General features: G+C 52.2%; 8 protein-coding genes across 9 annotated transcripts; 5 read left to right on the top strand and 3 right to left on the bottom strand.

The window, feature by feature from the left end:
• Window positions 1–701: 701 nt before the first annotated feature.
• On the bottom strand, window positions 702–1,654 carry AAFC00_006259 (uncharacterized protein; the record flags this gene model as incomplete). 2 transcript variants are annotated; one of them, XM_069346184.1, is made up of 4 exons in its annotated part: window positions 702–723; window positions 791–1,001; window positions 1,063–1,339; window positions 1,418–1,654. In XM_069346184.1, 4 exons carry the CDS (start codon window positions 1,652–1,654, stop codon window positions 702–704), a joined length of 747 nt encoding a protein of 248 aa, XP_069197393.1. The 2 variants fall into 2 exon arrangements, with proteins under 2 accessions (XP_069197393.1, XP_069197394.1); XM_069346185.1 differs by lacking the exon at window positions 702–723 and having other exon boundaries at window positions 787–1,001.
• A 900-nt stretch (window positions 1,655–2,554) lies between these two features.
• AAFC00_006258 (uncharacterized protein) lies at window positions 2,555–6,071 on the bottom strand (the record flags this gene model as incomplete). The annotated part of the gene is made up of 3 exons (XM_069346183.1): window positions 2,555–3,813; window positions 3,863–5,905; window positions 5,981–6,071. 3 exons carry the CDS (start codon window positions 6,069–6,071, stop codon window positions 2,555–2,557), a joined length of 3,393 nt encoding a protein of 1,130 aa, XP_069197392.1.
• A 1,925-nt stretch (window positions 6,072–7,996) lies between these two features.
• Window positions 7,997–9,902, top strand: AAFC00_006257 (uncharacterized protein; the record flags this gene model as incomplete). Its single annotated transcript, XM_069346182.1, has 3 exons — window positions 7,997–9,161; window positions 9,214–9,760; window positions 9,827–9,902. 3 exons carry the CDS (start codon window positions 7,997–7,999, stop codon window positions 9,900–9,902), a joined length of 1,788 nt encoding a protein of 595 aa, XP_069197391.1.
• Window positions 9,903–10,189: 287 nt separating this feature from the next.
• AAFC00_006256 (uncharacterized protein) lies at window positions 10,190–11,137 on the bottom strand (the record flags this gene model as incomplete). Its single annotated transcript, XM_069346181.1, has 1 exon — window positions 10,190–11,137. One exon carries the CDS (start codon window positions 11,135–11,137, stop codon window positions 10,190–10,192), a length of 948 nt encoding a protein of 315 aa, XP_069197390.1.
• A 2,158-nt stretch (window positions 11,138–13,295) lies between these two features.
• AAFC00_006255 (uncharacterized protein) lies at window positions 13,296–14,717 on the top strand (the record flags this gene model as incomplete). The annotated part of the gene is made up of 4 exons (XM_069346180.1): window positions 13,296–13,325; window positions 13,387–13,635; window positions 13,700–14,033; window positions 14,089–14,717. The coding sequence occupies 4 exons, from the start codon at window positions 13,296–13,298 to the stop codon at window positions 14,715–14,717; spliced, it is 1,242 nt and encodes a 413-aa protein (XP_069197389.1).
• Window positions 14,718–15,743: 1,026 nt separating this feature from the next.
• On the top strand, window positions 15,744–19,228 carry AAFC00_006254 (uncharacterized protein; the record flags this gene model as incomplete). Its single annotated transcript, XM_069346179.1, has 4 exons — window positions 15,744–15,885; window positions 16,118–16,359; window positions 16,439–17,239; window positions 17,300–19,228. 4 exons carry the CDS (start codon window positions 15,744–15,746, stop codon window positions 19,226–19,228), a joined length of 3,114 nt encoding a protein of 1,037 aa, XP_069197388.1.
• A 559-nt stretch (window positions 19,229–19,787) lies between these two features.
• AAFC00_006253 (uncharacterized protein) lies at window positions 19,788–21,800 on the top strand (the record flags this gene model as incomplete). Its single annotated transcript, XM_069346178.1, has 1 exon — window positions 19,788–21,800. The coding sequence occupies one exon, from the start codon at window positions 19,788–19,790 to the stop codon at window positions 21,798–21,800; it is 2,013 nt and encodes a 670-aa protein (XP_069197387.1).
• A 1,738-nt stretch (window positions 21,801–23,538) lies between these two features.
• AAFC00_006252 (uncharacterized protein) lies at window positions 23,539–24,944 on the top strand (the record flags this gene model as incomplete). The annotated part of the gene is made up of 3 exons (XM_069346176.1): window positions 23,539–23,602; window positions 23,696–23,851; window positions 23,995–24,944. The coding sequence occupies 3 exons, from the start codon at window positions 23,539–23,541 to the stop codon at window positions 24,942–24,944; spliced, it is 1,170 nt and encodes a 389-aa protein (XP_069197386.1).
• Between the last annotated feature and the right edge of the window lie 84 nt (window positions 24,945–25,028).

The following is a 25,028-nucleotide window of genomic DNA, read 5'->3' as shown; positions in this document are numbered from 1 at the left end:
GAAGCAATAGCGGCCTATTCAGACAGTGTTGTGCTTGCAAATGAAGAGTGAAATTGGTTGGAACGCAGGGGAAGCTTCTTCGCTGTCACAGGCAAAACTCCACTTCAGTGATCTGCTATTGACCATTCCGTCGCATGTGATCAACATCACTCTTCTCTCGAAGTAACAACTCCTCCCATGTCGCAGTCTAGATATCGCCTGTCATACGTGACAAGGGCAAAGGAACAGCATGGACTATGCATACACATAAGGGAGGATTTTTGGGATACATTATGCCATCTGTTCTATCTAAACACGCAGACAGGAGGCGCGTGGTGATGCTCGGGTGTGAGCATCATCCTCCCCGACTCATGTCACATTATCTGGCATAGCTCAAAACATTTGTGATTCGTGATAAACTTGGTGGGGAAAAAGGGGATGAGATTTGTATGGCTTATGTTCAAGGCATAATTGTTCGATGCTTTGGGTTGGAATGGTGCTTGGGGGGTTTCGTGTGCAGGGGATGTGTGATAGATGCCCATAATGCCTCGATGCGAATAATGCTTGCTCTCAGAATATGGGGGGAAAACACCGGGGAGAATGAACCAGACGGGGCTCTGCAGTGACGTGTCGAGGGATGACCTGCTTGTCCAGAATGTGAAAGCGTGATTGTGCGCATGTCATAGCACGGGAAGCTGCTTCGATCGACGCTGTATTTGGAGCTAGCTGCGTGTGTGCAAGAGGCTTGTTCAAGTCAAAAGAGGTTCGCCAATAAAGCGACAGACCAGGATTGCAAGACGAAACCGCTTACTTGCTCTCCTCCTCGGGCTTGGAGAAGAATTTCTCGTTCTCCTGCTGAGCCTTGATGAAAGCCTCCTTGAACAGGTTGGCGTTCTCGCTGTTGCCGAAGCGGATGGCGAGGGTCTGAGCCTCAGGCTCACCCTCGCTGACATCGGCAGATGCGTTCCAGACCCAACTGCGGTCAGAGCCGACGTTTGGTGAGAGCTTCATGTCAGGGACGACTGTGGCATATATTGTCAGACAAGGACTAGACCACAGACCAATAAGCTCGAAAAGACTTACCGTAGTGGTTTGCGCAGACCTTGAGGGTCTTGTCTCTCCTCATGACCAATCGGGTGCGGCCGTTCTCCTTGTGCTTGAGAAGTCTGACCTCGCCGGTTCCGCGCTCCTTCCACTCTCTGCTGTCGCGGTCGAAACGGAAGAGCTTGGCGCGCATCTTGAAGCTGACCTCCTCGGACTCCTCGTTTGTCTTGGTGTCGACTTTCTCGGTCAGGTGGACGACGGGCTCGAAGTGGACATCGACCTCCTTCTCGGCGTCGTCGGCTCCCTCCTCGGTGGCCTGTGGTTACAGAAATGTCAGCGCTGCGTCTCTTCTTGCTCTTGTCGCTGTGAAGAGAGAGTGTCGTTGTTTCCTTACCTCCTTGGTGGCCTTGGCGCTGCCGCTGGGCTCATCGGCACCCTCGTCGGTCTCCTCCTTCTTCTCCTTCTTGGGGCCTCCACCGAACATGCTGAAGACGTTGTCCTTGACAGCTGTGGCGGCAGAGCTGGCTACATCGCTGGCTTGCTCGGTGACGGTCTTCTCCTCGGTGGCTGTAACCTCCTCCGTGGGCTTGACCTCCTCGGCGGGCGTGGTGTCTGCTGCAACCTCGGACATGGTGACGAAGGCTTATTTGCGAATGCCTGAAAAGTGGCGATAGGATGGGAGTGTATTGTTGGGTTGATGTGGTGTGATGAGAGGCGAGTTGTGATCTGTGGGTTGTCTTTTGTTATTGATTCGCACTTTGTACTCGGGGGGTCAAGACTGTTGTACAGCAAGGTGATGATTTCACTTTCAGGGACAAGAGAAGAGGGGTTCTGAAGAAGTAAAAATGACGAGAGGGAAGATGTATGAGAGCTTGACAATGACGAAGGGGGGTGACTTACGATGCTTTCTACAAGGCGGTGAATAATACGACCAAGAAGTGGGATTTAAGCCGTTGAACAAAGATGTGTGATGTTTGAGCTCAGATTGCCCACATTAAAAACAGTTGCCCCGCCGTGAAGAGAACAGAACCTGGAAGAGACAGCGAGAGACACTTGCGTGCACTGTCCATGTCCACATCTCTCGCCGCCCGATTTCCCACTCGACTGCCAAGATAAATTACTACCTTACCTTACTTGTACCTCGGGTACCTGCTCTACTTGGTAAGGAGTACTGGTTCTCAATCAGAAGAAGCATCATTGACAGACAGAGACAGCTTCATTGATACGCCGGAAGTCTTCTTATTGTTATTATTGCTACAACTACAACTAAGGTACAGTACAAACAGCGAAGCCCGGGCAGGGCAACTTGTCTTACCTTCTTGAAATGCCCTGTCTACCTTACCAATCTTGCCCTGATAACCACCATGGCCCCATTCGGCCAGCCATGTAATTACCGACACAATCCCAAATACACAATGTGTACTATTGTATGCATATTCCATATCCCCTACCGACGATGCCATAATTCGTGTCCAGCGTCAAAATCATCCCATAGTATCAAAGCCATTACTCGCCCGGGGGCCCACTTCGTTCACTCCGAAGTCTCCTGCTCTCCTTCGATGGTCGCTGCAATACTGACCCCACCCGCCTGACCCGCGCCGTCGTCATCGTGCTTGACCGCCATGCTGAAGTCCATACCGTCAAAGTCGTGCATATTGAACTCCATCTTATCGAAGTCCAGTCCACGTCCGGGGCTCATGAAGGAGCCAAGGTCGGAAAAGTCGAACGCTATTCCTCTGCCGGGACTCGCGCCGCTGCCGCCGTTTTCGCTCAATAGCTGTGTCAGTTGTCGCGTGAATGGCGTCATCTCGCCCTTGTTCGCTCTCGAGGGAGACGACAGATTGGCGAACCGACTTGGTGTGGCAGGGAGGCGAGGCGAGAGACCGTAGCTCTGCTTCTCCGCAGAGGTGAACGTTGGCAGAAAGGCACCGACATTGTTGCCGTTCGAGCAAGTGCGCGGAGTGAAAGCCTGTCGTGCATTTGAGCTCAGAGTCTTGAGACTGCTGCGATTCGGAGTAGGCGTCTTGAGCAGATCATCGAAGCTACCTGGGCCAACACGAGGAGTCTTCTGAAGGTTCTTGCTAGGTGTCGACTTGCGAGCAGCGCCTGGACTTCTGAACATACCCGGGGAGCACTCGAAGAGGTGTGCCAGGTCATCGTTGTCTTCGCCCGCTGCTGGGGGAGGCATGTTCTCCTTGTCCGCCAGGCATGGATCCTCGACGTTGGCGACCTCAATAATGGTGCCACTTGGTGGCTTTGAGCCGGGAAGAGCGGTGTCATCGAGAGTCTTGTGTTTCGAGTTGCGTGGTGATGGGAAGAGCAGACGTCGAGTTGGCTTTGGTGTCAAGTCTTCGGCGGCTAGATCGATGGGCGATTCCTGGGTACCTAGAAAGCTACGGCCCGCGGGACTGGACTGGATCGCGCGATGAAGGGCTGCATCGAGGTTTGAATGGGTCCATTGATTTTCTGACTGCGTAGATCTTTGCGCAGGCTGCTCACTGTTTGCCCTCTTATGAATTGCAGGCTGAGGGGCTTCAGGTACTTCTCGCAGATCATCGCACCTGTTGTTGATATCCGGCTCCTCTGCCGGGGCCGCCTCCGTATAGGTCGTGGATGGCGGATCGCAGAAGAAGTCAGATTGCGGAAAGTCGGATTGAGGGAAATCAGACTGCGGTTCCGAAGGACCGTTGGGATCGGTCTCGGTCTTGCGCCTTCTGCCCTTGCCCGCCTTCTTGTTCCACTTATCCGCGGGACGCATGACCTTGTATTTGTTGAACCACAGGCCACAAGCTATATTCGTCAGTTGTAGTTTCACTCTAAAGGTACAAGTGTGACCTACGATTGCAGACCTGAAGGGTGTCATATCCATGAACCTCCATTGGATCTTTACCCTTGCGTGTCGACTTGATTATACGATATTTCTTGATCTGGCCTGTTTGATCGTCACGTTCGATGATTTCTGTGCCCATCGTCACCCCGTCAAGCTCTGGTCCGAGCTGGTCAGGGGATCCCACAATTACCTTTGTGAAAAGTGCGCGCCATGTCGGCGTCTCGATAGACCCACAGTGGCCACAATAGGCCGGAAGTTCGCCTTGTGCGATGGCTTGCACCAGCTTGTCAGCGATGGTCTTCTTCCTCTTGGCGCCAGAACCGCTACGAGGTGCCTTGGGTAAGAGGCCATCGTCTGTTGGAGCAGGGGACGCCGCCTCTGATCTCAGCGTAGTGCTTGCGCGGTTGAGAGGTGGCTTCTCGAAGCTCGACTTCTCCTGCGACTTTTCTTTCTGCTTGGGTGGTAGGGCTATGGATGCTCTGCGCTCAGAGGGAGGTAACACTGCATTACGTGCCTTTTGGCGAGATAGTTCGGCGGCGGCATCTTGTGCGCTCCTGCTCTGGGACACGTGCATCCTCTGTGGCAGGAGATCAGGCGGGCCAGGAGTTTGTTCGATGAAATCAGAATATAGCATCTGAGGCCGAGGTTCCCTTGACTTGTAGCGCTGGGCCATCTGTAGGTCCTCTTCATCCACCTCCCGATCCTCGTCGTCATCATGGCAATCGAAGGCCGAGCTCATGTAGCCCGAGTCCATCATGGGTTTGGGAAACGACAACATGGTGGGCAGGCCCGGGCTCGAGGGGTCAGGCATCATGGGCGGAGACGAAGGCATATCGGCGGGACTACCGTTACGCACGTTGTCCTCTGGAGAGCTCATGGCGGCATCGGAATGAGTAGGCATGTCGACCGGCTGACTGTAGGGCGAATTGTATGATTGCGCTCTCGCAAGTGTAGACTCGCGGCGAAGGAAAGAACCCTGTCGATTCGTATTTGGATTCAGTTGCGGGACTGGAGTGGGAGCCCTGGGCGGCGGCTCGAGGGAGTTGAAGCTGGTCATGCCTGGACGAGTCGGCACCGGCTTGTGGATGCGGATTGACGCTGCGGTACTGGCGGTGACGCGAAGATCGGAAGGATTGCCGCCAAAAGCAGACTTGCCCCTCCATTCAGTCTGGGTGACCTTGACTCTCTTCCTGGCCGGACCCTCTTCCTGATTCTGCTCGTTCTCATTGAATGATTCCCTCCTCCTAGCTGACCGGTCACTTCTGACAGAAGCACGTGACAAGGATCTCGCGTGGGTCGGTTGGGGCCCATATTGGGACAAAGCGGGACTGTTGACACGACTGATGGGTCCGGCATAGGACTGGTTCTGCGTCGAGAAAGATGGTTGATCTTGGAAGCTCGCAGTGGAACCTTGACGGGGTCGTTGGTGGTATTGCATCATGCTCTGGGCATCAAAGGCGTTGGCGTCGAGGGCGTCGTTCCGCACTGACGTTGGGGTGGAAACCTCCTCAAACGGGGCGCCAAGAGATAAGGCAGATGCTTGAAAGGAGGCGGACCAGGCATTGGGATCGAAGCCGGCAGACATGGCAGGGCTGATGCCACGGTACATTTCCATACTCTTGACGTACTCGCTCTGAACTGGCCTGGGCACGGGGACGAGTCGTAGCTTGACCTCGAGGGTCTCCTTGACACCATTAGAGAAGAGGCCCATGACGTTTTGGCACACGCGGCCAGTGATCATCGTCTTGGACTGGTGTGCTGGAGCATTGGGAGTCGGTGACACGGCGGCTAAAGCAGAAGAAAGCATGCCTTGCCCGACGAGCGGCGTTTCGTATTCGGAGTAGTCGTAGGCATAGATGGTGAAGTCGCCCTGGTTGAGTCGAGATAGCAGTTCCGGACTGGCAGAGACAATGGCCTGGATACATTTTCGTAGTTCAATGACACCGATCTGTGTGGTTTCCTCGATCGACACGGTAGGGATATGAAGCACTTCGGGAAACCTTGCTAGACAGTTGGTTTTGTTCTCGTTGTCGAAGGTGTAGAGTATCTTGACTGCAGAGTAATCACGTCGATTAGCGCGTCCTCAAGGCAATTGCGGATCAGAACATGATCAGAAGCTGGACCTACCTCGCATAGGACGCGTCGGGATGTCTCCGAACATACTGCCTGGGGACTGGGCAGACTCCATGTCTGGAGTGAACGAAGCTGGAGAAGTCATGTCTGCCTCAACGAGACGGTATAGTGATGACGAGGAGATGTGGCAGAGGCAGGACTGCCGGGATATTAGAGGGCTACCGGCAAAAACGGCTAGTCAAGTGCTACGGCATGCCTGGCGAGCAAAGCGAAGGGAAATTAGAGATTGATAGAGACGAAGAAAGGGAAGTCACGCGTGAGTAGGAAGGGATGATTGACAAGAGAGTATAAGAAATGAGTGTCAGCAAGCAGTTCATTGGTGCAAGAGCAGCGATGAATATGCGGAGAAAGTGGTTGGTGGGAAGAGATGGTCTTTGCATCTACCGCACCGCAGTCCGTAATTGATAGATTATTCGTTGTTGGTAGCGCAGCGTGTCTGGACTCTAAAGACGCGCTCATCCAGCGCGCACAGCGCGTGCTTGGATCGACATCTAACACATTGAAGATTGCCCTGACCTCATCTGCCGACTTAGCGCGTTTCTGGAATACCAAGCTTTTATACTGCTGCACAGTGCCTGGCACATAAAGCCTGCCGAGACTTGTGCTAGCATGGACCAACGTCCTGCTTTACACAAGGTGATGTACAATTCCATCCGATCCACCGACACAGCTGGTCTATACGATATCACAGACGTAAAAGCTCGAGTCGGACAAAGCATATGTTTATCCAGCACACCTAGAGTCATCATCAACCGTAGTACATCGAAGAAGGCTATTAAGATTGATTGCTAGAGGCAATTTTGATACCAATACTCTGTACTCGGTGCATCATATCTCGCAGGACTACGGCATGACTGGCGTAGATCATAAATAATCCAATTAATCTCACAATACAGTAAGTACCAAACAGAAGACTGAAGACACAAGAAGGTCCTTTGCGCACCGGACGATGAACACCTTGCTACCTGGTATACAAGGCACGGAACATACGCCATATTCTCTACAATCCTTACTTTTTGCCTGTTGGACTATTCGTTTTGTCCATCAGATCCCTATTCACCTCTGAACTGGAAGCAAGTAGACACTTTGTAATCGCCATCCCGGCTGGAGACAGCCTTGCATACCGCTGCCTTAGATATTGTTCATCTGACAAGATATGCGTTCTTAAATGACTATTGATAGCCGTACAGCAGTTTAGTGAAGTGACCCTGGATTTTACCGTCAATGCTCACGCTTATTGCGATAGCATCGTGGATTTTCTCAGTAGAACAGGACTCTCTTCTCGCTTTGTATACCTCGAACATCCTAAGCGCCATGGGCCTGGAATAGGTAAGATACGTTCATGGCCTGGAATGACACCAATTGAACATGGGATTGATTGACAAGCACATGCGGCCGTGGTGTGGGAACATTTTCCAGTGCTCTCCTCTGTCCCACCGACCTCGAAAATCTTGCTCGGCGGTGCTTCCGCATCAGGAATGCCGCCAGCTTTGGACGGATCGGCGGTATCGTCGCCAGGTTCCACAGACCAGCGCTGATCGGCGTAGGGGACCGACGGTGGAGCCCCTCTTGCCCCTCCAAAGCTCCACGCCGGACAGCAGTGATGCGGGGTTGAGGGCAGCCACTGGGGATAAGCAGAATGATAATGTCGATATTAATGGGTCCGCTGAGGAAAACGAGCCTTCGGGAATCAGGAAGAACGGCGATCCTTGTACTTGTGGCATTATCCAAGCTGCGGATATCATTGTTCCGTCACCCTCAAGCAGTCATAACTCGCTGTTCAGGTTCTCCTCACCTTCCATTCTTACTCCAATCCCATATACTGCTCCTTCCCCACGGATCCATTACTCTGCTCCACGTTGCCATCGCAGAAGATATACCACCACTACAGGATACGCAGTACGACAACAAACCGTATCAGCTGTTGCCGTAGAACACATTAGCAGACAATCTCAATCAATCGACACACCAAAAAACTCGTTGGCTATACCATCAATATTAAGCGGCGAGATGTCTAATATTACGGTGTACAACCCTGCAGCCAAACATTTCATCAACGATCCTTCCTCTCTCGTAGTGGCTGCGTTGAAGGCATTGACTCGAACAAATCCCAATGTCGCTCTTGATGAGGAGAACAAAGTTGTCTACACTCGTCCTAACGGTACCTCACAAGTCAGCATCGTCAGTGGTGGTGGCGCAGGCCACGAACCCTCTTTCTCTGCCTTCGTTGGTCATGGTCTTCTCGCTGGCGCAGTCTCGGGAACAATCTTCGCCTCTCCTTCTGCCGAACAAGTGCGAAGATGCATTCAGAGACGAGTAGACAGCACGAAAGGTGTTCTGGTCGTGGTCATGAACTACACAGGTGATGTTTTGAACTTCGGCATGGCAGTCGAAAAAGCAAAGGCCAGCGGGAAGAACGTTGCCATGGTGGTCGTAGGCGATGATGCTGGTGTGGAAAGGAGCAGAGGCGGTAAAGTAGGAAGAAGAGGTATCGCCGGAACAGTGCTTGTACAAAAGATCGCTGGCGCACTAGCAGCAACAGGAGCTGAGCTGAAAGATGTTCATTCTGTTGCGAGCCTGGTAGCCAACAATGTCGTGAGCATCGGCTCTTCGCTGGCCCACGTCCATGTGCCAGGCCGTAAAGTGGGCAGCGAGAGTGATGAGGGGGAGCTAGCATTTGAGGAGGCAGAAATTGGTATGGGCATCCACAACGAGGCTGGTGTGACACGAAGTAAAACCGACCTGAAAGGAACGGTGAAAACCATGCTCAAGTATATGCTTGACACTACGGATAAAGAGAGGGGATTCCTTGACATTAAGAAGGATGATCAAACTGTTGTGTTGGTCAACAACCTCGGCGGGCTCAGCGTGCTTGAGATGGGCGGCATCACTGATGAAGTGCTGGCTCAGCTCTCTGCGGACTACAACATCAAACCTGCGAGGGTCCTGAGTGGAACCTACATGACCAGCCTCAATATGCTTGGGTTCAGCATTTCAGTGCTAAGGTTGGCCGATACGGGGTTGAAGCACAGTATGCTGCAACTTTTGGATGCACCTGCGGAGGCGACAGGTTGGTCAGCAGCTGTCAGCACCAAATCCTGGGAGACAAGGTCAGACAAGACTCGGGAAGATGGGGATGGCGACGATCAGGAATCGAAGCCAAGCAATCTCACAAGTATGCCTACGCTCTCTTCACGTGGTGTAGTAGTACTAACGATGCTTTTCAGTGGACCCAAGCGTTGCGAACAATGTTCTAAAGACCGCACTCGAGAGAGTTGTTGCTGCCGAACCAGACATCACCCACTACGACACCATCGTCGGCGATGGCGACTGTGGAATCGGACTCCGTCGTGGCGCTGAAGGGATCCTCGACCTCATCTCCGGTGACAAGCTTTCTACTTCCGACGCTGCGATCTTCCTGGACCGCATCATTGGTAGTGTTGAGGTCAACATGGATGGTACAAGTGGAGCTATCTACGCCATTTTCCTCAACGCCCTTGCAACTGGTCTTCGATCGCAGAGCAATAGTGGCGAGCAGAAAGTCAACACAGCTATCTGGGGCAAAGCTGCAGCCTTTGCGCTGGAAAGCATGGGCAAATATACGCCGGCGAAGCCTGGTGACCGAACGCTTGTCGACGCACTAGCGCCATTCGTCGAGACTCTCAAGACGTCGGGAGACCTGAAGAAGGCAGCCGAGGCGGCACAAGAGGGCGCCGATCACACCAAAGGCATGAAGGCATCTCTCGGCCGTACTGTGTACGTTGGTGGCGAGGGGCAAGTGCACTATCTTTTTCAATACCAAGTAATATGAACATGAGCATGCTAACGTGGTAATTCTAGGTATCAGCAGGTTCCTGACCCTGGCGCTTATGGTTTATCGAAGTTCTTGTCAGGTTTGGCAGAAGGCACTAGATAGTGCATAAGGCTATGTCATGGGACGGCATTACTCATGCTGTCGCACTGGGAGGAAATTGCGACGCTGTATTGCGTGACGATGAGCACTCTAGATCTCTGGCGTATCTTGTGATGATCTAGGGCTCAATCATATCTAATCCCTTGCTCTGTATATAAGCTGCTCCAGATGTACAAAGTGAATTGCCCACACCACGGCTCTATTCACTCATTATCCCCTCGTGATTTATCTCCATGCCAGATGGATACCGAAGAAGGGTTTATCTACAAGGCTGTGCCTCTTCGTACCTTTCAAGACGATAGTCCATTCTGCAAAAAGGCAATCACCCTTTCACATAATCCATCGACAACGGTATCAGGATCACCATTGAGGTTATGAGTAGCACCAGCCAGCAACTCCTCACTTCCAGCATCAACAGGACACTTGTTGTCCTTCATGACCTTGATCCATCTAGCAAGCATAGCCTTCCTATCCACATGCTCAGGGACAAACTCATCCTTTTCGCCCTCGAGTATCAAGAACGGCACATCAACCTTGCCAAACGTAGCCTTCAGTCGCTCGTCAGAAAGATACGAAGAGAAATAATCGTCCTGGCCCTTCCCGTCGGGGCTCGACAGACTGAGCCATCTGCGAGCGCTGACGGGACACTGCCCAAATATCCCCGCCGCCTCCGACTGAGGCAGACAGTCCTCGCCTCGACCCGTGGACATAAAGTGCTGCGCCAGGGAATTGACCATGGCGAGTTTCTCGGCGCCCATTTCCATGACCAAGGCCTCGGCGTCAGAGACAGGAGCTTGCAAGATGACGCCGTCGACTTTCGCCATTGGAGGCTTGGTGGTTGTGGCGGTGTGGCTACTACTGCACAGATAATGCAGCGAGTCCTGACAGCCCGTCGAATGGCCCATGAGCACGACCTTGCTGCGGCCCCCGCGCCGGAAGTATGACACTATAGAGGAGATCTCGGCGACGTCGCGGTCTAGCGACGAGGTGCCCCAGCCTATGCCTGCGCTGCTGAGACTGGTCTGCGCTAGGCTCCAGTCCGTGGGTAGGCGCGAGGCGAGTGTGAAGGGGTATTCTACATTGTGGTAGGTGTCGAAGAGGCCGCCGATCCAGAGGAGTAGGTTCGGTGGTGGGGTGGTGGTGGTGGTGTTTGTGGCTGCTGTGGTTGGCTCGAAGACGCTGACTGGGGGGATGTGGTGCAGGATGCCTTGAGTTGCTGAGGACGCTCTTGGTGACATGGCGACTGATCAACGCTGTTTGAGTGTAGAGATCAATTGGTCTCTGTAGATGTCGGCGATTGGCTGATGATGCAATGCAGGTTGAATTCGAGGTCGGCGATAAGAGGAATAAACACCTTTTATCGGCGTAGCGGAGTGTTCGGCGCCGGTTGCCGCAAAGATATATTCTTGATCAAAAAACGTTGAATTTCAACGTTGTTGGCACTGTGGCGGAGTGGTTAACGCGTCAGACTCGAAACTCGGAGGTTCACCTCCTGGGAAATAGTTATCTGATACTTTCGGGTGCACAGGTTCGAGTCCTGTCAGTGTCGATCTTTTTGCTTGTGCAACGTCTTCCATGTTCTTTTGGAGATTCGTCATGCTTATGGCTCGATCGCCAGACGTAGACATTTGTCCACTTTCTTTTTGCAGAAAAGCTGCTGCATTATGTGGTGGTATCGTCTCGTGTTCCAGTGCAATGTAAACGAACCGAGGGAGTGGACATGTACTTGTACTTGTACCATACCAGAGTGCCTCGCTTGTCAAGGCTTGGCGTACGATAATAGTACCTAGACTTCAGCTTAATTATTGATTTTATGAAAATTACTGGGACAAAGTACAGGAGATTGTTCGCATCACGAGAAGCACATCAATGTAGAGCCTTGCATAACCTCGATGTGAATATCGATAGAATCCTGCGAATATTGCCTTGATGAACCATGGCTTCGCAGAGTGGTCCTGTCCCAATTTTTACGTGCCGGTCAAGTTTCGATTTCCCTCGACTTCCAAGTAGTGCATGCCTACTCGCAGAATGTATTGCTTATCGACCAGGGTAGTCTCACTCGCACATGGAGTCCAAAATAACAACCCCTTGTCGAACATGATACAGCACACAACTACACGTAGATACACGACGTCCCAGCTAGCAATGACATTGTCTGAGGAGACAAGATTATCTTTAGTAGATTGGGACAGGAAGAGCTTATTGCCCGTTCCCGGTGGTGTTTTTTCTTTGCAAGGTTTGAGTGGAAGATATCGACATAGCAGTGACAACATCAGAGAGCGAGCTTCGGAGCCTGAGTAGGGTGTGTACAGCTCTTACACGACCACCAGCAGCCGATGACGGCAAACGGTCAGATTAGGATACAACGAGGTGGACCATCACTACGGTAGTCAGGTAGAAGATCCCAGGGTCTGATCAAGTAACCTTGATGTCGATACATGGCTGGTCTCTTCACAACGCGGCTTGGTCGAAGTCAGATAGGTCAGAGCAAATGGCGAACACATAGACACTAGAGGACGAAATTGGTATACATCAAAGTTCGAACTCACTTGTGAAACGTACTCGACTGCTCCCCATGCCAACGACTCTTCAAAGGTGGACTGCCGCCAAGTGAGCAGCAAAAGGCATAGACCCATGAAGCGGACGTGCCTAGAGGCTGCCTCAGTAACGCGTGGATACACGAAGGAGCCTAGAGCATATTTTCACCATGGATATGTTTAGGGCCGGATAGATGCAGATTGATAAGGTAATGATTCGATCATTGAATCGACAATAGCCGCTTCGGACACGGAATTGGATATTCGGCCTCGGGGAAACAGACAGTAGCACGAGATGGTGGAACGAGATGAGACAGCTGAACGCGTTGGAGGAGCGCGTTGTTGTGAGTCTATGCGTACGCGATGGTAGGGATGGACGTGCTATAGACTTCCGCCCTGGGCTATGCGGCACCCTCGTCGAGGCGTGCTGCATGTCGGATATTGTAAATGTGAGCCAATAACAGCTTTCAAAGTGCTATAATTCGATGCCTGTGTTCCTGTTGAAAATCCGAGCTGTTGTTTCACATCAACAACTTCTCAAACGAATCATTTGAACATGATATTGTCCTGTTCCTTCTCCAAGCGGTGTTCCATAGCCATGGAGAATAAGGTCCGATAGCGTGTCCTGCAAATTCGAGGCTGGTCTTGGCTGGCGTCGTGACATAACATGCGATGGTCTAAGCGCTAATTGGTCTTTCGACGCGTTGCGCGACCTTAAATGCTCGCATCCCAGCTCTTCTACACCATCACTACACATACCATCAAGAGCCTCTGAATCTACTGCTCCTCCTGACTCTACATCTCTTCAATTCGTCGGAGACTCTCATAATACACCCTCTACACTCCCATTCGCCACACAATGTCTGTCCAGGTGACGCCGTCGAAGAAGGTTCGCGCTCTTTGTCCCCCGAAAGATTTTCTTTATATCGCGTACTAACGCGTCACTGCAGGCTGCCGAAGCCATTGAGAACTTCAAGATGGAGTCTCCGATCAAGAAGCCCGTCTTCGTCCAGGAAGAGAAGGAGAACGTCAGCGACGACGTCGCCGTCCCTGTCAAGGGCATTCCGGAGGACTACCAGCCCAAGGTCGAGCCTGCTCAACCATCAACCGCCGCCACAATCAAGGACGAAGAAGCCGACGAGCCAATTCTCCAAGAGAACCCTCAGCGATTCGTCCTTTTCCCCATCAAGTATCACGAGGTACGCGAAAAACGAAGAAAACGCGTGCGTGACGCGTCGAAGATGACACTAATAAAGTACCCAGATCTGGAACATGTACAAGAAGGCCGAGGCATCATTCTGGACGGCAGAGGAGATTGATCTCTCAAAGGATCTTCACGACTGGAACAAGCGCCTCAATGACGACGAGCGCTTCTTCATCTCTCACGTTCTTGCCTTCTTCGCCGCGTCTGACGGTATCGTCAACGAGAACCTCGTCGAGCGTTTCAGCGGAGAGGTTCAGATCCCCGAGGCACGATGCTTCTACGGTTTCCAGATCATGATGGAGAACATCCACTCGGAGACCTACTCATTGCTCATCGACACATACATCAGCGAGCCAAGACAGCGCAGCTACCTCTTCAACGCCATTGACACAAGTAAGTTTTGCTTAATCATTACATCATCACATCATATACTAATCTCATGTCAAAGTTCCTTGCATCAAGAGAAAGGCCGACTGGGCTCTCAGATGGATCTCTGACAAGAACTCGACGTTCGCCCTTCGTCTCGTCGCTTTCGCCGCCGTCGAGGGTATCTTCTTCAGTGGATCATTCGCTTCCATCTTCTGGCTCAAGAAGCGTGGTCTGATGCCTGGTCTGACCTTCTCCAACGAGCTCATCTCTCGTGACGAGGGCATGCACACGGACTTTGCTTGTCTGCTGGTGCAACACCTCAAGCACAAGCCCGAGGAGAAGCTCGTCAACGCCATCATCACACAGGCAGTGGCGATTGAGCAGGAGTTCTTGAGCGACGCTCTTCCCTGCGCACTACTGGGCATGAACGCCAAGCTCATGTGCCAGTACATCGAGTTTGTCGCTGACCGTCTGCTGCTCGCTCTCGGCTGCGCCAAGCACTACAACTCGACCAACCCCTTCGACTTCATGGAGAACATCTCTCTTGCTGGCAAGACCAACTTCTTCGAGAAGAGAGTCGGCGACTACCAGAAGGCCGGTGTCATGAACAGCGCAAAGAAGATGGCCGACAAGAAGGACGGCACCACTGCGGCAGCGGCGGCCGCGAATGCTGTCACCGGTGACTTTGCCTTTGACGAGGACTTTTAGTCGTCAAGACAGGCGCGGCCAATGTGGCATCTTTGGATTCTTGTTGGGTTTTGGAGTAATGGTAAGCAGTAACAGCGTCTTCTGCATGACGGGGCGTTCAGGTGCGGTTTCGGATATCAGGAGGATCATTCCCTTTGGGAGGATAGGCTTACAGAGAGCGGGTGCCTCGACCCACGAAAACCGGCTAGACCGGCAAATTATCATCATCACTTAGGTTAGATTATGTACTTTATGCTCAACGCAGCTCAATCAATGAAAGATGTTTAGACTGAAGGAAGTGCCGTATGCCGTCTCATCGTGTCACCTCACCCCATCTCGGTGCATATTAAGATACTCAACCCTTGCTCAATATATCTTATTTCCTCACAAGCACCACCACCACCACCATCAACACGACGACGACGACGACGATCTGACGAGTACCTAGACGTCGACCACAAGTGACTTTGATCTGCTTCAGGGTCCGACTCTGTCGGCCAGCGAAGTTCAAGGTACGGTATGCACGGACTGCATGAGCATGACGTCGTCATAAACGGGAGAAGAAAGTCGAGCTCAAGGGTCCAAGGGTCAAGTGTGTGTGGGTGGGTGAATGGTAACCTTAGGCCACCTCAGTGACCACTCCATTAATACACCAGAGACACATCTGGCCGCTTGAACCACGGCCATGCCGCCTCATTATTTGCATCAAACGCCATCTCAGCACTCGCAGTGATGGTGGCCCTTTCCAATGGCTCACCGCGAAGTCACGAGCCTCTCTGAACAACCACTAACCTCGCTCGAGTCTACCCTTCCCGCCGAAACCCAGTAACCATCCGCATTCATCCGCTACAATAGGACAACGGTATCCCGGTCTCATGGCAGCTCGGGGCTGATCCTCTTACCTCTTCTTTTCCTTTGTATGCGCATCGAGGAGGAGACGTACAAGTAGCCGGAGACGAAGCCGAGAAATCAGAAAGAGGAGACAGAAGGCCACAAGGAACAGGACGGAACAAGCGACCCGGCGCGCATTATTGCGGCGGCGACACAATGGCGGAGAGAATACCTGCTATCCGGGTCACTGACCCTCAGAGCCGGGACACGACACCGCAGAGTCCACCGGTCGCGCAGACCCTGTTCACCTCCAATGCATCCGAGACTACTGCGTCGCGGAGCGCATCGCCGAGTGACGGTATGACAATGCTCCCTAGTGAAAAGCGCATATCTTTCTGGTGGAGGGCTTGTATGTGGCCGAGTCTTGGATTGCAACTCGAAGGCGGTCGCATTCAACGGCTGGCGCGATGAGTTGATGCGTGAAGAGGAGCGAACATGAGAAAGAGGAAAACAAAAGGGAGCCAAGGATGACGGCGACTCGGAATGGCCATGTATAGTAGATGCTTGAGAGCTGACGCTTTGTTACACAGGCAGGCCGAATTCATCCAGTGGCGGCGTAGTCTCTTCACCCGCTAAACTATTACGCTCATTATCCGGTACCGTGACGAACCAACTACAAGGACAACAACAACAGCAGCAACAGCAGCAACAGAATGCGCCTACCAAATCAACGTCGTCACCGCCACCTCCCTTAGCGCAACAACAGACGTACATCGAGAACAGAACAACGTCCCCTGATGCACAGAGTTCTCAGATCGATCCTTTATCCCAAGTACGTCGCTGCCGTTTGCCCCGAGCAAGGCGGGAGGCATGTAAAGAATGCTGGCTGACACATTTGTCACTTCGTCTAGTACATCATCCGACGGACCACATTCCCGCAAAACAACCCACCGAGCTTGTTGCGACCTACCACGTCTGGCAACTCTGGAGGCTCGAACACCTCCGACGACAAGCAGGCCGATGACAGGGCCGAAAGTAATGCTGCGCCTCCTCGTCATCATCATCTCACTAGCCGTGCGGATACCGTACTGAGCGTTGCGTCGAAAGAGAAAAAAAAGGGTGTTGCATTTCTCAGTCGCATCATCGATCGAACTAAAAAGAGAGACACAGACGATGACGCCTCGAGCAACTTTTCCGACGCCCAATCCGATCTACGTCCGGAAGGTATGGAGGCAGAGGTCTTCTCCCAGCCGATAAATAACATCGGGTATGAACCAAGGCATGCTCAACCCCCGGCATACATAAGAGTAAGGTCAAAGTACAAGAAGGAACGCGACTTTGATCGTGTCTTTCTCGCGCAAGAGCTTCAAGGATCCAAAAAGCCGGACAAGCAAGACGATGCAAAAAGTATCAGAAGTGTACGAAGTCGTCGCTCTTTCTCTCGCGCCAGACCTACCGAGACTCCCGATACTATCTGGGCTATGCAATTCAGCAGAGACGGCAAGTATTTGGCAGCCGCTGGTCATGATAAGATTGTTCGCATATGGGCCGTCATCTCCCACCCCGGAGAGCGACGTACCTCCATGGACGATAGTGGCTCTGATCACTCGCATGCTAGGCACACGCGACTCAGCGCTCCTGTCTTCCGAAATCATCCCGTCCGCGAGTTCGAAGGACACACAGGGTCCGTGCTAGATCTGAGCTGGAGCAAGGTATGTGGATGCGATCCTGTCTCATGATATGATGCGTCCAGTGCTTACCGTCTCACACAGAACAATTTTCTCCTCTCATCGTCCATGGACAAGACCGTACGGCTGTGGCATGTCAGCAGAGATGAGTGTCTATGTACATTCAAGCATAATGACTTCGTTACGTCAATTGCTTTTCATCCGTCGGACGACAGGTTCTTTCTGGCTGGCTCGCTGGACGCCAAGCTGCGGCTGTGGAGTATCCCTGACAAGACCGTGGCGTATTGGAATAATCTCAGTGATATGATTACTGCAGTAGAGTTCACGCCCGACGGGAAATATGCAATAGGTGGCTGTCTTAATGGCGTCTGTATGTTCTACGAAACCGAGGGTCTGAAGTATCAGACACAGATACACGTGCGGTCCGCACGAGGCAAGAACGCCAAGGGCAGTAAGATCACCAAAATACAAGCCATCAATTATCCGCCGAACAGTAGTAATAGAGTCACCAAGCTCCTCATCACAAGCAACGACTCGCGAATAAGGCTCTACAACCTTCGCGACAAATCCCTCGAAATCAAGTTCAAGGGTCACATCAACGACAACAGTCAGATTCGCGCTTCCTTCAGTGACGATGCGCGCTACATTGCCTGCGGCAGTGAAGACAGCAAGGCCTACATCTGGACCCTGAACGTGGAAGATGGCGAGAAGAACCATCAGCGACCTATGGAATATTTCACAGTCAGCGACACAACAACAACCTGCGTCGCTTTCGCACCCACCAAAACGCGACAGCTTCTCGGGAGATCTGGAGATCCCATGTATGACATATGCAACCCGCCGCCAGTCACCCTCCTAAGCAGGGAAGAAGAGCACGCCGGATCACGGCATTCATCGAGAGCGCCAACGGAGGACGGTGGCTCTCCGCCGGCATCCGAAGCGAGATACAAACGGCCAGAGGAATCGCCGTCTTACCTCGCACGCGCATCTCACAAGAACGGCAATATCATCGTCACAGCCGATTTCGAAGGACGCATCAAAGTCTTCCGCCAGGATTGTGCTTGGGCTAAACGAACAAAGGATAATTGGGACACTTCATCCATCTTCACCAAAAAATCGCTCCGAAGGACCGCTTCTATTGCCACTAAGGGCAGCAGTAGGAGTCTGCGAAGTGCTCAAGGCTCGGTCAAAACACAAGCACCTAGTGAAAGGATCTTGTCTTGGAGACAGGGCATCACTTCTACACCGAGCGTTGCTGGATCGTCGATGAAGAGTGGTAAGAACGGGGGGAACACAAGTCCAAGGAAAAGCAGCAGTCAATTATCTGTACGATCAAACAAAACCCCAGGAAGGCCCGAGACTGCGAGATCCGCAATGGCTCACCATCCGCTCCCGAACGGCACTAAAGGTAGCAGTACCTCTTCTCCCCCCAAGACAGCGCCCGGGAGAACGGCAACAAAGCAGTTTGAAGCACCGAAGCAGACATCTCAACCACCTACGCCAACTTCCCAATCGAATCCATACCTGCATAACTTACAAGCGGACGACCCCAACCCCTTGGGCTTGCATGGCGACCACTCTGCCTTGTGGTGGAAGCTAGCAAAGAACTCGGCGATACTGCATCATAATAACCACAGCAATGACTCGCAGCATGGCCACAACAGAGGCAGGGCCGCAACGAGCCCTGGTCTGATGCCCAATGCGTTGTCAAGAACGCCAAGTGCGGCAAGCAAAGTCTCGACTCTAAGCATAGAGCGAAGTGACTTTTCGGGTAGCGGTAGTAGTGGCGACGAGTTCGTAGATGCCTTGGATGAACCGCACCCCCACCAACATGCCCACAACGACCATCATGAACCCATGGGAGACTATGAACAAGACGCGCACGATCTCCAGCACCGCGGATCGAATTCAGAGATTGTATGCAGGAACTGCAGCAGTAATAGCTTCAAGGTTCGAAAGAGCAGAGACGGACAAACAAAGCTATGTTGTGTCCATTGCGGGCTCCCAGCGTAGACACAAGAAGTGTGGTAGGTCGGATTTATGAAGCACCCTGGAACTCGGAAAGCAATATTGCATATGGATTGGTGTTCATCATGGTACGAGATATACGTTTTGACGATTGGGGGAGACCTATGAGGAGTTGGGAAACCAATCTGTACAGACCTTTCTACAGATGTACAGTACAGTACAATAGAGACAAGAACAAAGCACGTAATTAACTGATCAGTAGACGAGCTCAATTCAGAGCCATTATTTAAGCAGCTGCAGGTCATAATTATATTGTTTTTCGCGAAGAACGCGTCACCCTCGTCCAATCATGTGCGTTGCACGCAATCATTAATCTCTGAAACGTGGGCATATGATGAAACATGTGGGGTGGGGTGGATTCAAGCTGAGACTCCAAGCTCCCCAATACGAGCTTTCCCCGAGCCATGTGTGCGGCTTGCACATGTATCAACCTAAACACCTACCAACACAAGAAACCTCCTCCCTCTGTGACTGACAGACCAATCTGGACGAGACGCTAGACTCATCTCCTCCGCAATTTATTACAGAATATAACACTCTCAACATGTCTGAAGAAGACAGTCCTCTGGTCAAAGCCCTACCTCCGGCATCTGACTACCTGACATATCTTACCATTGTCGAGTACCAGCTCACGCAGGAGAATCTCCCCACCCTTCACAAAGTCTTGCAGGACGAGCAGCTCACGACTAACATCGGATGGGATCTTGTCCACTTGCTCATGCCGCTGCTGCCGGACTCGGAGCAATGCCTGCAGGATATCGCACGCCTTGGCAACCCGCGAGAGGTGATTCTGAAGGTCACAGAAGCTCTGCGCTTGATTGACTTTGAAGGCCTCGCACCAGACTCGGAAGACGAGCAGCAAAAACATCCAGCCAGGACCGAGCCTGTCGTTGGTCATGTTGATGCCGCCACTCACGGTGACTCGTCTTCAGTCACCCAGGCGGCGGAAATCCCTCCGCCGCTTCCGCTTCCTGTCATGCAGTTCACCAGTCTGTTATCGATGTTGGCCATTTTGCATCCGCGAATCAAGACGCAATATCCCAGCCGCTTCCTGTCCACTTCTCTCCAGGCCGTGTTGGCTGCCTTTTCTAACGCAGTCAGCCACAGAGAGGAGCTGGTCAATGCTGCGGTTAAATTCGTCAAGGCGATTTCACCCGCGGGGAACAAGCGTCCAATGCTGCCCCCGAGGAAGAGCAGTCTGAACCTACTCGCACCAACTCCCGCAGTTTCGGCCCCGGATCCAGAACCTGACGTTTCCGCCGATGGCCCGTCCCGTAGTGAGGCGGACATGCAGTTGCGTTTAGTCTATTCCTTCATCACACATTTGCTTGAGGAATATGTGCTTACGTTTTCGTCTGATCTCGACGCTCCAGGCCTTGCCTGGTGCAGCCGCCTGCAGGAAAGGATGCATCCTGAGCGCACTGTCCCCGGAAGAACGTCAACCACCGAGTTGTTCTCGGATGACGAAGGCATGAAGACACGCCTGACTGCCGTGGGAGAGTTGATCGCTCTCTCGAGGGATCTTGATATCAAGGCAGAGGATCTAGCTCCCGCGATATACAGTGACGAAAGCGGAAGCTTCGGAGATCGCACACGCGAAGATGAGCCTCCGACTGCAGCAACGGATATTCCCCTTGCTAAAGTTGGCTCCCTGTTCCTATTCACTGCGGCTAACGCGGGAACAGTGCTTTATGCCACTCCCAAGCATACAGATCACATCAGCATCTTCCCTGATCATCACAGAATCCTTGGGACCTTTGTCTCGAAATCGCCAGAGATGGGCGCTACGGTAGGCACAGAGCCCGAAGCTGTACTGGATGCACTCCTTGCCCTTGGAATCCTTGCCGTTGAAGCCAACCAAGTCGGTGAACCCGCCGATGACGAGCAGTTCAACCAGTATCTTCAGTATCTGTCACTAATCTCATCTAATGCCCCATCGCCAAGCCTTCGTTACCACGCCTTTTACCTCGCCTCTACGATTCTGAGATCGAATCCTAGCGATGTCGAACGGTTGGCCTTTATCCGCGATACATTAGAAAACTGTCCGTTCGAGAACCTCAAGGTAGGCGCTGTCTCGTGGATCAAAGGCGAGACCGTTGAGGCCAACCCACCGGGTGTCTCGCACGACCAGGGGGATGGTAATGCATTAGTCTTTGCAACGCCAGTGGCATTAGATTCACTTGCACCATTCCTCTTTCCCGATCTGACGCGCGAGTTCACCTCGCCTGATATCGCAGAGAGTTACATGCAGTTTGAGCAAAGTCTGAGCTTCTACATGGCCACACTGAACTTCTACTTCCTGCTACTTTCAGCGCCCCATCTGCACGAGACTTTGGCGATTGGGAATCTGAACAACAACAACGATGTCGGTGGATCCTTCTTGCATCCTTTGAGGGTCGCGGCGGCTAGATTCAGGGAAGAGAGCAAGGAAGGTGGTAAGCTGAAGGATGTCTTTGAGGATTCAGGAAGTGCTGCAGCAAGACTAGCGGAGCTCGAGCTATTGGATGCCACTCTAGAAAGAGTGACCAAAGCCGTCGCTGCACTGAACAAAGCGTAGGAGCTGAGGCTATTTACAAGAGGCACACACATGGGATTTCGGATCGAGGCACAGAGATAGGAATGGAAAGACACGTGTCGGGTCAGGAGCGCCATCCTGGCCCTCAATTCCGATATGATATGATATTATCCGAAATATAGTATGCGATATGCCTGAGTTTACTATGATAGAGGGGCTTAAATCTACCCCATCAACGACTGCGGGGCTATTAATCCTGATCACACGAACCAAGTCCGATATGCCGAGCAACAAATGTTGATCCGCTGCGCCTACCGAGTCATACATGGGCAATGAGAAAAATCATGAGTAGCAACGTGCATCAGTGTTACTGTAGCCTACGGAGAATTCTCGCGGTTTGGGAATAAACTTGGATGTATTGTTCAGATAATTGTGGCTAGTAATACTGTACAGTACAGTAATGAAGTGTGGCCGATAAGATGAATTGCATTTTCCAGCTTAATCTGACGGGGGTGGCATGGTTCAGGAACAAGTCGGCTTCGGCATTCGTCATGCATTTGCATGCGCAGACGGACGGACAGGACGGAGCTCGACTCTCTCTCGGGTTTGATCGTCCTTCGGCCCTGCTTGATAGCTGTGAGGCATACAGTGCGGTTGCAGTATAGTACATCCGAGCTTTCCCACCGTTGTTGAGGATCTCATCTGGATATCGTGTTCGAATCTGAACTGATTAGGCGTGCGTGCATCTGCAGTCCAAGTACCTGTTCCCATGCACCGGCCACATTGGGTCACAACAAAGACATCCCCGACCATTGGCCGGATGTGCTGTTGTGCAGCCAGCGAGCGCGGGCCCTTTTTTTTTCCCTCTTTGCGTGCTTGCTAAGCATCTGTGCTTTTTTTCTTGGCTCTGATTCACTCGTTGTTGGATCACCAGATCCGAAGTAGCGCCTTCCTTCACGTGCGATAGTGGGTGCTTCTGGTGAAATGCTCGCTTCCACGCGCGGGATTGTTACAATTTCTCGACTCAAACTCTTGGAGACAGAGACAAATGGTCGAGTGTTTTTGCCTCGAACAGAGAGCCGTGTTCGACATGTCGAGTTGCCGAAGCAGGAAGCTGCGGATCCTACGTGAACCTTCCCCATACCCCGCATAGTTTAATCCCCCCCACGGAAGTCTTCCGTGCCGATCCGTATCCCGAAATGTGCAAGGGGGGCTTGACCCTGTTTTGGAGATGCTACTGTCAATCGGTTCGCGATCCAGACTTGGGAAGTCAGTGTCACTGCGCCTCGGAGAGAGCTCAGGGTTTGGGGGCTTGCTTTGACGATGTTTACCTGGCGCAGGTGGTAGTGTGTCCCGTGCTGTAGCGTGGTATATCGTGTTATCACGGCCGAGGTGCAGTGATTCGACGTATTAAAACCCCCCAATCCTTCGAGTTTTCTCTCGAGGCGTCAGTCATCACCCCCAATTTCAATATATCGACCCAGCTCAACAGGCTACTCCAACACTCACACCACCACTGTCATCACTTTCCACATACAGTAGTACAATCTACTCGAAGAAAAAAGATTAATTGTCCAATTAGTTTGAGAGGATAATCAGTCATATACCCCTGCTCCCTCCATTCCAATACTTATAATTGAATTGTAAATTGCTTAACCTTTCCTTTACTTTTTCCTCCTATCGGCAATAGTGTGCTCTATTCCTGGGAAACATAATTGATATCAGTGGTGTTACAATGGCATCGATACTAAGACAGGCCAGCAGGACTTTTGCTACCAAAATGGCTTCACCTTTACGAATGACTGGCAAGGCCATTGTCGCCCGCGACACCTTGCCTAATGGAGGTATGAAAATCCCACTCTCAGCTGGAAATATGCAGAGATAGCCCCTCGTAGTCTGTACACAGTCTAGCCATTTGACTGACACACACTGGGCAGGATGGAAGATGGAAACAGTTACAACCAGACCCATCAAGTCGAACGAGCTGCTCGTTGAGATGGTAGCGAGTGGCATCTGCCACACTGATGTCGTCTTCGGCTCCATGCCTGCCAACCCTCCAATGGCATACTACCCTCGCATCCTGGGTCACGAAGGTACGTTATCACAATGCAGTTATGCAGTAGACTTACCGAAGCTGTTTTTTAAACTTTGGACCCCTCCATCCCACTTCCTACCCCGCACTATGCGGGCAAATGTTACACAGCATAAAACACTAACACAACAACAACAACAACAGGTTCCGGATACGTCAAGGCTGTTGGCGACAAAGTTACAGTCGCAAAGCCTGGCGATGCTGTCCTGCTTTCGTTCGATCACTGCAAAACATGTGCGACGTGTCAGAACGATACCCCCTCGCTCTGCTACGAGTTCAATGAGCGAAACTTTGGAGAAAGCCCCTGCTTCACCAGCGAGACAGTCGACGGGAATGACACCCAGGCCGAGTCTGAGATGTCGGGTCGCTTTTTCGGCCAGTCCTCCTTCGCCAAGTACAGTGTAGTCAGCGACCACAGCGTCGTCAACGCCACAAACATCATCAAGAGCAAGGAGGAACTACAACTCTTCTCACCTCTTGGCTGCGGTATCCAGACTGGTAGCGGTACCGTGATCAACGTCGCCAAAGCTCAACCCAAGGATGTCATAGCCATCCAAGGACTGGGTGGTGTCGGCTTGGCTGCCATCATGGCAGCAAAGATCGCCGGATGCAGAAAGATCATCGGTATCGACATGGTCGAATCCAGACTGCAGGCAGCCAAGGAGTTCGGCGCCACTGATGTTGTCGACACCAGCAAGCTTCCCGCGGGCAAGACCATCATCGACGTGATGCGGGAACTCGGCGACGGTGTTGGTCCGTCCATCACCATTGAGACGACTGGTGTGCCATTCTTGATCAAGAACGCAGTCGAGCAGACGAGAATGGGAGGCAGAATCGTCCAGGTCGGCACTGCACCTCCAGACTTCGCGCTCGAGCTCCCCGTCTTCAACTTTATGGTTGGAGGCAAGATCCTCATGGGTGCCGTCGAGGGTAACTCGAAGCCTGACCAATACATTCCCCAGATGATCCAATGGTGGCGAGAGGGCAAGTTCCCCTTCGACAAGCTATGCAAGCTCATGCCTGCCGACGACTTCTTGCAGGGCTTGGCTGAGATGAAGACTGGCGAGACCGTCAAGCCCATCCTCACCTGGTAGAGATGGAGACATTGTCAAGGACAAAGTGCATGTCTTTTATAGCCCGTCATTGGAAGAGGGAGCTTTTGTTCTGGATATGTGAAT

The sequence above is a fragment of the Neodothiora populina genome, assembly GCF_041146345.1.
Source record: "Neodothiora populina strain CPC 39397 chromosome Unknown canker_contig_7, whole genome shotgun sequence".
In the NCBI taxonomy this organism is placed as follows: domain Eukaryota; kingdom Fungi; phylum Ascomycota; class Dothideomycetes; order Dothideales; family Dothioraceae; genus Neodothiora; species Neodothiora populina.
Note: the sequence above shows the minus strand (reverse complement) of the source record. Positions and strands in the feature narration are given on the sequence as shown.